This window comes from Triticum aestivum, chromosome 7D, assembly GCF_018294505.1.
Source record: "Triticum aestivum cultivar Chinese Spring chromosome 7D, IWGSC CS RefSeq v2.1, whole genome shotgun sequence".
NCBI lineage: Eukaryota > Viridiplantae > Streptophyta > Magnoliopsida > Poales > Poaceae > Triticum > Triticum aestivum.
This window is the reverse complement of record NC_057814.1, coordinates 386977392-386991953: the sequence shown is the minus strand read 5'-3', so window position 1 is coordinate 386991953 and position 14562 is coordinate 386977392. Positions and strand designations below refer to the sequence as shown.

General features: G+C 45.7%; 2 protein-coding genes across 2 annotated transcripts; one reads left to right on the top strand and one right to left on the bottom strand.

Moving 5' to 3' along the window:
• Nucleotides 1-850: 850 nt before the first annotated feature.
• Nucleotides 851-3347, top strand: LOC123167215 (vesicle-associated protein 4-1). Its single transcript, XM_044585044.1, has 7 exons — nucleotides 851-1292; nucleotides 1619-1689; nucleotides 2147-2228; nucleotides 2315-2433; nucleotides 2560-2637; nucleotides 2748-2867; nucleotides 2976-3347. The coding sequence occupies exons 1-7, from the start codon at nucleotides 1133-1135 to the stop codon at nucleotides 3033-3035; spliced, it is 690 nt and encodes a 229-aa protein (XP_044440979.1). The 5' UTR covers nucleotides 851-1132; the 3' UTR covers nucleotides 3036-3347.
• A 1880-nt stretch (nucleotides 3348-5227) lies between these two features.
• LOC123164781 (external alternative NAD(P)H-ubiquinone oxidoreductase B2, mitochondrial) lies at nucleotides 5228-12233 on the bottom strand. The gene is made up of 10 exons (XM_044582351.1): nucleotides 11927-12233; nucleotides 10112-10367; nucleotides 9591-9797; nucleotides 7579-7829; nucleotides 7170-7386; nucleotides 6980-7084; nucleotides 6322-6594; nucleotides 6093-6214; nucleotides 5716-5835; nucleotides 5228-5608 (listed from the first exon to the last, which is right to left on the bottom strand). The coding sequence occupies exons 1-10, from the start codon at nucleotides 12016-12018 to the stop codon at nucleotides 5521-5523; spliced, it is 1731 nt and encodes a 576-aa protein (XP_044438286.1). The 5' UTR covers nucleotides 12019-12233; the 3' UTR covers nucleotides 5228-5520.
• Nucleotides 12234-14562: the final 2329 nt, after the last annotated feature.

Below are 14562 nucleotides of genomic sequence, written 5' to 3'. Positions count from 1 at the left end.
TAATAAAAAATTATATATACGTTGGAGACGTATGAGTCCGTCTTCATCCGCTTCCAGAAAGCCCCCGTCCCCATCTCGCCACCCTCTGCTCCCCCGTTGGCGGCAATCCTAGCCACCTCTAGCCAAGCAAAGATGGGGTTCTTCTCCGGCTCCGGCTCCGACAAAGCCAAGGGCAAGGCCACCCCTCTCCCCCGCCTCTGCCGGCGCCTTCTCATCGGCCGAGGCAGTGCGTCAGCGTGCCAGTGCACCAGGCGGAGTGGCACTGGCAGCACCGCGTCCCTCTCCCTACCCGGATGTGACCCTGCCGCACGACTGGCATTTGGATCCGGAGAGGATCCCGGTGCCGGCAGCGCCGCGGTCGGCTAGGGCGCACACGGAGGAGGTGCGGCACCGGCGGGCGCTGCTGACGCCGGAGCAGCGCCACGAGGCCGCGTACGATGTCGACTCGCCCAATTGGACTTGTTGGTTCGCCTTCGAGCACGAGGAGGCGAGGCGGCGTGGCTTCCGCGAAGTCGTCCGTAGCTCGTCGCTGGCCCCCTTCGTGGCCGGCTTTAATGTTTGTTTTTATTTTCGAAATGTTTGTATTCTTTTTTTTCGCGCGTCGTTAAAATGGGTCGAACCAGCGTTGGACGCATGCGCCGATCCAAACGTGGAAGCAGACGTTGGTGTCCATCGGGCCGACCCAAACGAAAAATAAGCGGACAAATTCGCCGTCCGTTTGGATCGGCACGTTGGAGTTGCTCTAATAGCCGGCCAGCCCGTCACCATTGACAATCATCACAAATCAGGGGGAAGGGAAGGAGGGCAAAAGTACACTAGTAGCAGAACCTGCCAAGGTGACCCCACCGCCGTCTATCCACCATAAGAACACCCCTCTCATGAACGCACTTGACTGCAGCTCTCCTCTCGTCCACCCCACCGCACCCCGCCCCAATAATATTCTTCTTCCTCGACCTCCACTCGCCGCCCAACCACTCCAACCAAGGCTCCCCGCACCATCACACGCTCGACGGCTTCCGACGAAGAGCGACGATCCTCTGCTGGTGCTGGTGCTGCAGGGGGCTCCGCGCCGCGGCGGAGGGGCACGACCAGCAGCAAGAGGGGGGCGACGACGCGGCGGGAGCTGTGACACATGCCTCTGTGGGGGACCGCGTCCGGCCCACCGCCGCCTCTGGCGGAGGGAGGAGGCGCCGAGGGGTCGGGCGGGTCGTCGGGTGCCGCGGCGATACGGTCGCTGCTGCCTACCAGGCGGCGACTGCGGCTCGACCCGCCATCAAAGCTCTACTTCCCATGTACGTATGCGCCATCAAAGCTTCTTCTCCCTCCTCTGCTTCTTGGCGGCGGCTTCTACTTTCCTGCCGAGCTGTTAGTCCTCCCAGGACTGCCCGCTTTGAACCATCTCTGCCGCTACGTTTGGATTGGATTGTATTGAATTGGGTTCTTTATTTGATTGTTCTTGGCTCGTGAATCTTTGGAGTTGTCCCTGCTTCATCATGTCAAATTTCTGTTCTGGCAAAGAAATTTGGCAGCTTAATAATCGATTAATACATGGCCATGTTTGAGAAATAAAGGCTCCAATTTGCATGAATTAAGTACCTTGTACCTTTTAACCGTGCAGATGAGCCTGGCAAGCAAGTCCGGAGCGCGGTGAGGATCAAGAACGTCAGCAAGTCCCATGTGGCGTTCAAGGTAACAACACTTCTCTCCCTCCACTAATCTCTTCATTAAATTAGGGGATAAATTAATTAAGTCCTTCAATGAATTAAATCCCGCCAATGCTTTTCAAAGGAGCTTATTATGCAATGAACATAATCGATCTTATTGCAAAATCAATGTCTTACTTCATAGATTCGAGAGAATAGGAGAACAGTAGCCTGACAAACAGTCGGTTCAGTCCGATTCAGGTGCCTAATCAAATAGAACCCTTATGGATTTGCTAGTTGATAAGGTAAATATCCAGCCCACTAAATGCTAGGCGTAATGAGGATAAGGGCCCCCAAAAAACTTCTTTTCGTTCTATGAACTTTAAGGTGTAACTTGACCTTGAATCCTAGTGGATTTACAAATTTTCCTTGTTACTTGGTTGGCTTGATGTAACAATAATAAGGAATAGTACTAATGGAACGCATGTCCTATCTGTTTTTAGTTCCAAACAACAGCACCAAAGAGCTGCTTCATGAGGCCTCCCGGCGGCATACTTGCTCCAGGAGAAACCATCATAGCTACAGGTAATGCAAAGCTGATTTCAACCTTTGATGTGCATTTCTTTGTTTTTCTTCCCCTCTTTTTTCATTGTTCAACCATTCAATGCCAGTGTTCAAGTTTGTGGAGCATCCTGAGAACAACGAGAAGCCTTTAGATCAGAAGTGCAAGGTCAAGTTCAAGATTGTTAGCCTGAAAGTTAAAGGGCCTGTGGAGTATGTTCCAGAATTGGTATATCCTTTTGCCCCTTGAGACCGTCCAATCGCCTAAAATCTTATCGTTGTAGTTTCATTTTTTCTAAGTTTTACCTACCTATATTTGTTTCAAAAAAATAAGTTTTACCTATATATGTCACAGTTCGATGAGCAGAAAGACCAGGTTGCAGTTGAGCAAATTCTGCGGGTTATTTTCTTGGATGCTGAGCGTCCTAGCGCAGTAAGTGACACCAGAGCCCCTTCTTTTCTCTTGCTTTCGCTCCGAATACAATACAATTCTGGGGAGCAGCAAATTCACCTTACACATTTGTGGCAATTTCTTCCTTGAAGCAACTGGACAGGCTCAAGCGTCAGCTCGCTGAAGCTGAAGCAGCTCTTGAGGCACGCAAGAAGCCTCCAGAAGACACTAGTCCCCCTATCGTTGGTGAAGGGCTTGTGATCGATGAATGGGTAAGATCAGTGCTCGAGTGTTTTTAATGACAACAGTCCAGTCTTTTACTAATGCCCGAGATGCGTCTGTGCACCATGTGACCACATTCTCCATTTTTCCTATTTCAGAAGGAACGAAGAGAGAGATATCTTGCTCGTCAGCAGGTTGAAGAGGTTGATTCGGTATAAACACGGTGCCAAAAACTCTGCAAAACATCGGTTCCTGTCCATGGGTTTTAGCTCCCGCGAACAAAAATGAGGCTTTGTGTAATTAAGATTTAGCTTCTTCCTGGGCCCTACATGTAGATAGCCAGTCAGTGCTTGATAATAATATCCTCCGGGATAAATCTTGTACGTGGTGTTCTAGATTTAGATGTGTGATTGTGTTCCATTTCCTACCGCTGTTTCAGTCAGTGCTGGTTCCAATCAATACCAAATGTAATTTTATCTGAAAAATCACTCTTCAAGGTGTTCAATGGAAGTTCTCTGATCATGTTACCATTTCCTGGATCAACATGTTTAGGCAGCTAATATTGTGGCCATACTTTTTGTCAGCTCAGTGCCAATCATCCGGGGAATCTTTCTCTAATATATGTTTTCCCCAACAAAATACTGTAGTAGATACAGTGCCCTTGCTAATAATGATATCTTTTATGTCGTACTATTGAGCACTTTTGAGTTGTCTAACTGACAGGTCTTCCAGGACATGAAACGTTGTGGGCTCAGCATCTGGTTCTTCTCTTTTTATTTGTCCACCTGACCTGTACCGATATAATTGTTCTTGTTCCTTTGCTGATATGATCTGTACTAATATAACTGTTGAGCTGGAAGAATTAGGTACAAAGACACCTATACCTAACCTAACCGGCCAACCAGGGAGGCTGATAATGATGGAGCATTATTCAGTCCTTTGTGGCTCAGAACAACCTGTTGCTTTCTTGGAATTCATGGAGGGCGTTTTTTAAAAGTCTATTTCCACTTCATAGCCAGATAGACCCTTGACTTTTAAAGCTGAATGGGTGCAACTTGAAGCTTCTGCCACTTGTACTCACGTATATATTTCCGGGCGGTGTCATTTTCAGAGAGGCAACGGTGTAATATTCTAGGGAATGCGTGTATTTCCATTTGACGTGACCTTTATTATTTGTGGAGGGTGGTGGTCTCTTGGACGGTCTCAAGATCATACTTTTCTCCCAAGCATGGCGCAATTGGAACGTTCTGTTCTTGAATTCTAGGAATTTTCAGCTAGCAAGTGTTTACCTTTCCATTCTTTAGTCTTGAGTTACTGTCAAAATGGATTATTCAATGGAGAAATCAAACAATAAGACAGAGACAAGACAGGTGCAAAAGGAGCTTTGACTTTTCATTTGAGATGTGAAGCTGAAATTCAGCGGTTGTACCCCTCACCTGATCTATTTAGCTTGTTAAACCAATATTTATTGTGCCGAAATTCCGGTAACTATGGACTGCATCAATTCAACATTGCAGCAATTTTTTCCTTCGCTTGACGTTCTTTGCATCTTCAGCAAACTGTGAAGCTTGCATTTTGCTTCAGGGAATTGATCGAATTTGGGTCTTATTAATTCACGGTAACGATAACTGACAAACGTCAGCTGGGAGATGACAAGCGAACTTCTTTTTTGTGGCAATTTTATCTGGTATGGTACGAGATGGCAAATCTTTTGTTGTAAAATTCTTCTTCCCAAAAATTGTCGTACGTTTCTGACTGCCAACCCCATACAACTAAACTCGTCATCTAAAACGTTTGCAAATACTAACCTTCCCAAAAATTGTCATACGTTTCTGACTGTCAACCCCATACAACTAAACTCGTCATCTAAAACGTTTACAAATACCAACCCTTCCCGGTGAACATTAGCCAGATATTGCGGTCCTTAACTCATGGACTGTGTCTATTCAGTATGCCCATCAATGTTTGCCCTTTATTCCGGGGAATTGTTTATCCACCAACGGTTGGTCGTGTTCCATGTACCAACTAAACAGTGAATAAATAATGAGAACCACCTAAACCTCCTTCGCAGATAGCAGGTTTTCGAAGGGGATATTTTGAACTGGAACAACTCAAGAGCTTAAACCTTTATAGACCGGAACACTCCCGATTCGTCAACAGCAAAACAACACTCAACTTTCCTTCATCTTTACTACTACTCCAGTCAACAAACCACCCACTTAACCAGAACTTGAGAAGGGCAGATCGAGGCCGGAAACATACAGAGCCAGTAGAAGTTGCTAGCCACAAACATGATTCACATAAACAGTTTCACAGCATTTTCACCAAAAAAAAAGTTTCACAGCACAAAATCTGGTGTCCACATCAACAGCATTTCGCATGACAATATCAGGCCTCCGCACAAACAGGATTTTTCAGAACAAAAACAGGTCCAAACTGGCCCTTTGCATATCTTTGTGGTAAAAGGACTACGTACAAAATTAATCTGCGAGTTTGCGCGTGCCGCAGAAGTAGAACTCTCGAGAGTAAAAGGTACAAAGGAATTTTCTCCGTGGAGCACTAGGGAAGTGCAGGGTTACTTTTATTCTTTCCCTGACAAAAAAGATTATATGCATCTGCAAGAACAGACTTGGGTGGAAGGTGCCACTACTGGCCTTAGCTTAGCTTCTGTATATGCTGCAAACAAAATCATATCTCCTTTGACTATATGCCGCTCGAGTCTCTACCGAAGATGAAGCGACGGCCCCAGTCAGATATCACCAGTGCCCTCGTGCGCCAGCTTATTTGTTTGCTGAACTCATAGCAAAGAGGAGGGAAAACCAAGTGTTAGGTTAGATACAAACGTAGGTGATTGCGCAGTCTGACTTTCTCATCATCAAAAAGGAAACAGACACTTACGTTGCGTAGACGGAATACCAGAGCCACTGTGAGCTGTGGCCAATGGAGACCCAGTCACCCGGGAGCTGTGCAGCGGTTTGCTCCCCTCCTAGTGGGGCAAACTGGCCTAAATGCCTGTACCTGGAGGAATCAGCAAAGCAATAGTATCAGCCAACAGACAAGAAAGAAAATAAGGCAATCAGGTATGAGCAGCCTAAAAATTATTCTGTTATCCACATATTTCGATCTTCAATTTTCTTTTCAACTGCTTTCCAGATTCAACATAATCATTGCTAGCAATTACTTCGCATGAATAACTACAGTGCATTCTCGTCAGAATGAAGATACCGAAATGGTTAGGAAAAGAAATGAGCTGACGAATGATGCAAAATAACCACCTGAAGGGGTTGAAACGATGACGGCCTTCTCCCCTAATGCGGATTGGTCCTTCAGGATTTTCTTCAGCAGTCTGCATCTTGTTAAAGCACGTCGCAAGATACTGTCCTTGCTGTGCAGCAACCTGACAGAACAAACTAGTTAGAACTAGAAAAGCGATGAATTTTAACTGAAGTGGTTGCTTTGGAACTTTGTGCATTGTAAAATTCCAGTAGACAAAAAAAGGGAAACCTGAGCTGTTGCAGGTAGATTCTTGACTTGTGAATCCACGAGTGAAAGAGCCTTCTTAAACTCTTCAATGCTCAGCTCTACAGATTCCTTTTCGGTGTCACCTTTGCCAGTTCTTATTAAATCTGCAATTCCGTTAAGTTGCTTGCTCTTCATGTATAGCTTTACTTGTGGATATCTCACGTAGATATCCTCCAGGATGTCTTGGATTTCTTTCACAGTCAAAGTTCCAGATTTATCTTTGTCTGCAACTCTGAATATTTCTGAGATGTCCTCCTGCAAGCATTAGACACCAAGAACATAAATTCCTGAATGGTACCAAATACAATTCGCAAATGATCAACAAAGTCACTATGATGTATTGACATGTAGTTATAATGCACCAAAAAAGGATATGGATACGGTAGCACTGGATAAGTCTAAACAGCTAATATAGCAGTTCAAGTATCCTAGCGAAAGTATCCAACAATACATATCAAATATGTTTGTAGCATTTATGTGAATCCTCATCTACTACATATACAATGAAGATAATCTCAAGAATTTTACTACTAGTTAAATGGCACATAGGGGTTTGAGAAGAAAACCCTTTTCTATCCACATGGAAAATAGGGGAGAATCACAGCACCAAAAGGAACACATAACAAATTATATTGCTTACCATTACTCTCCGCTGGTTTATGGTAGCACAGTCACCTACTGCATAAACATCATCACATTCACGCACCCTTAGCCATTCATCAGTAGCAAGGACACGACGATTAGCCTGTATATGTAGAGAAATGATTCATTGGCTAGCTGAACTGACAGAAGGATACATCGCCAACTCCAAAAGAAAAAGGTCTATATACCTGGCCAATTTGTTTCATGAAGTCCACAACGAATGGGCGGGTCCCAATACCAGTGGACCAGACAGCCATTCCGTAAGGAACTGTAATATCGCCAGTAGCTGGATTTTGCATGGTAATTGCATCCTTAGAAACCTTCACAACTTTATATCCAGTTTTTACATCAATGCCATCCCTTCCAAACTTGTCCTCAGCAAAGTTGGTAATTCTTTTGTCGAACCTTTTCCAATGAAGAAACAATTGTTATTTTGTTAGCCTAGGAAGTAATGTTACGTCATATATGAGGTGATGATGTGTTTCCATACTGTTGGGGAGTAGATTACATGAGCAAAAAGGTGGCAACCTAGTGTAAAGCAGTAGGAACTTTCAGTTCATAAAGCATCAAAGTAAGAGAGGACCGGTATGGCCTTACATAGTCAGTATGTGATCTGCAGCTTCGATCAGTGATATCTTGACAAGATGCTGAATAGAAGGATAGAGCTTGGATAGATCTTCAGTAACAAAATCATGCAACTCTGCCGCAAATTCAACGCCTGTAGGTCCACCTCCCACAACAACAAAGTGAAGATTCTTCTTCCTCTCTTCTTCATTAAGGTATGGGAGGCTTGCCTTCTCAAAGCAGTCCATCACACTCCTTCGGATCTTTTGGGCATCTTCCACTTCCTGTGAATATAATAGGACCATATGAACGGGGCGATAAGTGCAGAAGCTTAGAAACAACTAAAATGCAGTAAGATCATTTAAAAGACTAACATAACTATTTATCTTACATATCTAGTCAAATGGAAAAGGGTGTGTAGATCGAAGGACAAAGGGGGGCTGGGTGTCAAAGACCTTAGGAAGCAAAATATCAGCCTGATGGTGAAGTGGTGGTGGAAATTAGAAACCCAGACTGGGATTTGGCAAGACTTGGTGAGAGCCAGGTATCTATATAACAAGTCTGTGCCAACTGTGAATCCTAGACAACTCTCCATGTTGGAAAGCTCTTCTGAAAGTCAGAGCTGTACATGGTGGGAAGAAAGATTAAACTAGGGTGTGGCGACCTGACCAGGGTGTGGAAAGACTCAATTGATGGGCTGCCTCCACTTAATTTGAGGTTTCCTCAGTTGTTTGAGATCTGTACAGACCAGGACTGTACAGTACAAAAATTTGACAGGGTAGAGGCTTCGACCTTTTTCAGAAGGCGTCTATGCCCCAACCTACGTGGGCAATGGGATAAGTTGCGAGAGCATATCTTGGGGCTGAAAACTACAGCCGATAAAGATGTGGTGTTTTGGGGTTTGAGTAAGAATGCAAAGTACTCCACTAAATCTATGTATAAATGGCTGGAAAAGCCTCTATATGGATGCAACTATAGATGGATCTGGGAGGCAAAATTGCCTCTTAAGATCCAGATCTTCTTATGGCAGATGGCGCAGGACGCGGTGCTTACGAGAGCGGTGATGAAAAGGAAAAAATGGCCGGGGAACCCTGTGTGTTCCTTCTGCAACAACGTTGAAACGGCATCTCATCTGTTCTTTACGTGTCCCGTGGCACGTGTTGCCTGGAGGGCAGTTGGGGTAGTGCTGGGAACTGACTTATGCCCAAATAACACTTGGCAATTCTATGTGTGGTGCAATATGTTCTTACCTAATGGAGCTAGATTCTATACTGTTGGTCTGGCCGCAGTAACTTGGGCTATTTGGCTGGCGCGCAATAAGGCTACCTTTGAAAAACAGTTGATCAAATCTCCTTCTGAGATTGTGTTCTCGGCTTGTTCTTTTCTCTTATATTGGGCAGGTCTGCAGCCGGTGGAAGAAGCGGCAAGACTGCGACAAGGAAACTGAGATGATCAGAGCAAGCACAGCCAGGTTGATGGCAATGTGTGATAGGGCCAGACGCACAGCGGAAGACGCGGGAGAGGTGCTCTCTGGGTGATGATGCTGCATCGTTCGACATTTTGCCTGGTTGAGCTAGGGGGCGATGTGCTGGGCTCTAGTCTCAGGCTTCACTTTTGGGAACTTTTGAAACTGGCTCATTCTGAGTTTGAGGATTTGTTATCTGGCACCACTTTTGTGTGTGTCTCCCTGGTTTGTAATAGTTAGGTTTGAACTAAGTAGGTGCTGTCAGGTTTTCGCCCCATGGTGCTCGTTTCGATGGCGGGCGAGGACAGTGGGTTTCCTGGCAGTGCGTTGAACTCGCTGCCTTTCTTTCCTCTCTTCCTGGTTGTATCGGATACTGTTGTATTTCCGTTTATCTTAAATGGAAAGGGGCACGCCCGGTTCAAAAAAAAAAAACTATTTATCTTACACAACATAACTGAATGGTTTGAACCAGGTTCATTCCTTTGTCAGCAGGACGTGTATATAAATAAAGCAGATTAATGTAGTTATGGACCTAAAACTGGAGGCAAATTTATTTCATACAAACCATACGAAAGCTTACCTTCAAAAAGTGGCAATTCTCTGTCACACCGGGAGTATTGAATGTGTTAGACCTAGCTCCAACCGCTACCACCAGATAGTCATAGTCAACTAAGAACTCGCCATTTCCATCAAGATTTGTCCCCATATTTGAGCGGCAATGAATCTTCTTGTTTGCTGGATCAATCTTGAAGCACTCTGCTTCCCAGAATTTGAAGTCTCCACCTTTCTGTCAGAGTATTAAGAATGAACGTTAATTCATTTGGCACATAATTAATCATCTGACTGAGCTATGAACGGATGTAGTGTTCAAGTATGAAATATGACTATTCCCTAACAGGTCAAACTTGTAGATAACGAACTTCACCATGGGGATTCAAGATAGGTCTTGAGCAAGATGAGCAAGGTCAGGAATTTTGTTGTACCATTGCAAAAACAAACCATTCCAGTATTTGGAGTAAATGGCATTCAGGAGGTAGTGAAAGAAGTAAAAGTTCTAGAATTGTTCAACAAGTTCCCCGAAATTTATGGAAGCAATCATACCTTCTCCAGAATCCTACGGATTGGCTCAACAACGCTCCTTGGTTCAACTGTTCCACAGGTAACACTTGGGAGCAAGGGTGTGAATGCAAAGTAGTTCCGAGGTGAAATGACCTGGACATCGTACAGTTTGCTATCAAGATTCCTCAGGAATGTGGTGCCAGCCCAGCCAGTTCCAAGAACCACTACTTTCTTCTTTTTAAATCCTTGGGGCTGGTCCGGCTGAGAGTCCGCATATGCGACGAGGCCTCCTCCACTACTGCAAATTCGGCAGACCAAAAATCAGCAAGTTTGCAAATAGGACAGCTGTTCTAGCAATGCAAAACATTTGGAAGTTCTTTGAATTATTCAGCCATCTTAAATGACCTCATTTATGTGTTCTACTTTGAAGCCACCCTTAATAAAAAAATAGTAAGATAGCTGTTCTAGTAATACAAATCATTTCGGAACTCATAACACTAACTTTTTAATGAACCTCATTGGTGTGTTTTACATCAAAGCTACCGCTTACTGAAAAATATTCTCTAAGTTGCAACTGAATTACATCACTCCAAATAATAAAAACGTTAAAATGATCAAGACAAGGACAATATGGTTTCTTCCAGAAAAGAGGGAGTGTGCCTGGTCTCTGCATAGACAAGGACAATTATATATGCTCAGAAAATTAATCCTATAGCCCAATCATCTACCATTGTCATCTTCTTCTGTGAAGGAACCAATGTAATTTTTTACAGCTACACTTATGTATACCTGGTAGCAGGAGCAGTCCATGTCTTGCAGCTTTGCACAAAAATATGTATTTTGTGATCGCATTGTATTAATCACAGCGCAAGACTACTTAGACAAGGCCTCTCTTTTCATACACGCAAAACAGTCATATGACATACATATAAAATTTATTTAGACATTGCAGAGAAACAAATAAAAAGCATGTTGCAGCGGAATCATTAACCAAGACAATCAAGGAATTGAAGAAATGTATTATTCAGAAGTCCAGCATTTGTCTAGCAGTCCAATAGCACATATAAAATCGCAATCAGCACATGGCACCAACTCACCAAATCATAATGTATTCACGACCCCGCTCTTAAATATTCCAAGTATTGTTTTATAGAGAACAGACACAATTGGTATTAACAAAATACTGAAACCAGGACGAAGAAATCAAGGGCAATTTTTCTTCTTGTTGGCCACATGGACCATGACAGAATATTCAGCAGGCATACGAGGTCCACCGCGATGTGGGGGGCACATCAGATTCGAGAAGTAGCTGGAAAACGAGGGCCCGGTCGAAACAGGTGGGAAGAAGAATGAGTTTAACTATTTTCTTCCCATTTCATCAGTGATAAAAGAAATGACTCTATCCTTATATTTCCCCCCTCAATTTCTAGCATTCTGAAATCTGGTAAAACAGAAGCACCTCTGATGGAGAATCGATCTAGGTAGAGCTATTAGGCGAGCTCTGAATCCCGTTAATACCCGAGGCGATCTCGAACTGATACAACAGTTTCGGTGGCTCAAAGGATGAGAAACCGCAGCAACCACCGAATATTTCTATCCCGGGATCCACGAACGAAACGATGAAGGCACCGAATATTATCATTTTTTCTGCACAAAGAAAAGAAAACCCGAGAAAAATGACAGGACGCTCCAAAAATTCGTGCCCAACATTTGAGGCGACCGCGAAAATGCTGCTACAGTCTAGCGGCCACACGAGGTACGCAGCGGCAGCAGATCCGATCGAAATTCCCAAGCCCCAGCTCCAAGAGAGAGGGGGGAAATTAGCGGGCGGAGAAAGGGAAAGGAAGCAGGAGGGACCTTGCGGCGAGGACGACGACGAGGCCGGTGAAGGTGGGGCGGTTGTTGAAGGCCCGGGACGCGCTCTCCCACGCGAACGCCGTCCACCTCATCTCTCTCCCCCTCTCCCTCCTCCGCTACGCTTTGCTCTTCTCCCGGGGCTCCGGTGATCCTGGAACGTACTAGCAGTAGCAGGGGAAGAAGAAAAGAAATGGCCACCTCGTCCGCCTCGCCGTGAACTGCTTATATGCTGCGGGTACGCGTCTACACTTTTTCTTCCCGTGGTTGGCGCCGTGTTGGTGGCGGTGCGGCGAGGGGTTGGTGTGACTGGTGGGTGGGCCCGGGCGGAACGAACATGGGTCGTCAGTTCCGGACTGAGGTAGACACACGTGGTTGGCATGCTAAAGCGGCCTCGCCCAACGCCCATTCTCTCCCTCCTTCCTCCCTTTCTATCGGACCGACGGCTAGCGCGAGAGGGATCGATCCTGCCTGCCACACTGTCGCGAACCCCCGACGGCGACTCGTCGGTTCATGGTTCGTCCGGGCCAGTCGTCGCATCCGCGCTGTCGCTGTGGAACAGCCGCCTCCAGACTTGTCATTTTTTTCAAATTTTTCTGTTTGGATTTTTCATTTCTCCACAAGTTTTAAATTTTAACTGCACTTACGCGAAAGGTAGTGAAATACCGGTCATCAACGGCAGACGAACGCACTGCCGCCGTGGTAAAAACAGTACTACTGGCTGATTCCTGACTTGTGTCCCAAGAAGATGGAGGAGTATATTCTGATATTCGTCTGGCTCCTCTCTTTCTAGAACGTGCATAGGGCGCCACTCAACCGCTGGACAAACAGCGAAGCGGAGAGAGAGAGACGCTGGCGGCGAATCCTACAAAGGGCTGGCTGGCTGGATCCATCCCTTGACGTCCGGGGCAAGAAAGAAAGATTCCAGAGGAACTCCGCGGGCACCGGCAAAATACCAAGTACGTACAACAACGTACGGGATACGCCCACCCCGTTTGGTGGCCTGGCCACGTTCTCCAGATGGACGGACACACGCACGCGGAGACGGAACGTGAACCACACAGGCAGCAACAACGGCTTCCTTCCTCCCCCTTGACCACCGCCGTTCACCAGCCGTACGTGACGTGCGCCACATGCCGCGCAAAAGAGCTTCTTTGCTTGGTCGCCGCCTCGTTGTCGGCTGCCAGCGGTGCGGGAACGGGAAAATATATAGGCTTGTTTGGTTACATGCATCGTTTTTTCTCTCATTTGCATACTTGTTCCAGTTGAGTCCAGCTGAGCAAATGCACACAAAAGTCAATATCTGCATTTAGTTTGGTTGTCTGCATGTCATTTTCCTGTATCGTAACGATGTCTTTACGCATCGTGTTTGGTTGCTTGCATTGTATGTGCTCACATGGGTGCACGTTGTTTGGTTATGTATGGGCATAGAGTTGTGCTCACCTGTGCTCACCTTGCATCCTACTTGGTGAGCTTACCAATACTACTACACCTTACACGTGGTCATACCGAGCACACCAACGCTACAACACTGCTATGACGATGAACTGGACGAAGATGATGAAGTTCTTCATCCCTAACAGTCAATCCACCTTGCTAGCCTTAACCTTGCTACATGAATGCTCTCGCACATACTTGAAGTAAGCATCTTCTACCATCTGCCTAGTCTTAAACCAGTGGCGAATCTAGCATAACAATGGAGGGTAGGCTCAAAACATAAATTGTTGCATGTAAAATACTTCAAAATAACTTTTCAAGTGAAATAGTTAGCTAACTAAGTAGCAGTATTATTATTGGAGGGTAGGCTTAATCCTGTTAAGCCTCACTAGTAGAATCGCCACTGTCTTAAGCCCTCCTCTGTGGTTGTTGTCGTTGTACCCTGAAACTTGTTTGTTGCAAGCTTCCCATGAACTGTAAACCCCTAGAACCCTACCTTCGAACACCACATACCACTTGCCCTGGCAATGCAAACGAGCAATTAGTTCAAGCAACAAGCATTGGAACACACAAACAGCAAGCAATGAAGAACTCTAGGAGCAAGCAATGGAGCAGAAGAGCATTAATAAGCATGCACGATCATAGCAAGTTCAACCTAGCACTACTTTGGTGTCATCCTACCACCACATCCGAAAGAGGTGTCATCCTACCACCGCAAATTCGTGATCACCGCGAGGATCACCGTGAGGGGTTAGTATATACCATCTCACCAAAATATACAGACCATAAGATTGTTTTCAAGCCCTAACTACACAAAAGTTACCATCATCGTCGTCGTCCTTGCCGCCATTGCCGTCGAGGATCATGCACACCGTTGCCACCGGCAGAAGCAACACTAGTAGTAGTCTTGCCCAGCCAGGTCCTCAACCAGAGCACCCTATTGACCCAGTGCCCAGTGCCAGTTGCTGTTTTTTTGCTTGTTTTTTACATCGCAGGAAATCAATATCAAACGGAGTCCAAACACCGCGAAACTTTTTTGTGAATTTTTTATGGACCAGAAGACATCCTGTGGGCCAGAGAAGCACCTGGGGGATGCCCCGAGGGGGGCACAACCCACCAGGGCGCGCCTGGGGGCCCAGGCGCGCCCAGGTGGGTTGTGCCCACCTCGGTGGCCTCCCTGTTGGGGAACGTAGTAATTTCAA

Excerpts from the sequence above, each read along its gene's own strand:
- LOC123167215 (XM_044585044.1), top strand. The coding sequence starts at position 1,133 with ATGCCTCTGTGGGGGACCGCGTCCGGCCCACCGCCGCCTCTGGCGGAG. Across the intron at positions 2,229-2,314 it reads AGAAACCATCATAGCTACAG|TGTTCAAGTTTGTGGAGCAT; the intron begins GTAATGCAAAGC and ends ATTCAATGCCAG. Across the intron at positions 2,434-2,559 it reads TGGAGTATGTTCCAGAATTG|TTCGATGAGCAGAAAGACCA; the intron begins GTATATCCTTTT and ends TATATGTCACAG.
- LOC123164781 (XM_044582351.1), bottom strand. The coding sequence starts at position 12,018 with ATGAGGTGGACGGCGTTCGCGTGGGAGAGCGCGTCCCGGGCCTTCAAC. Across the intron at positions 7,387-7,578 it reads GCAGATCACATACTGACTAT|GTTCGACAAAAGAATTACCA; the intron begins GTAAGGCCATAC and ends TCATTGGAAAAG. Across the intron at positions 5,836-6,092 it reads CATCGTTTCAACCCCTTCAG|GTACAGGCATTTAGGCCAGT; the intron begins GTGGTTATTTTG and ends TGATTCCTCCAG.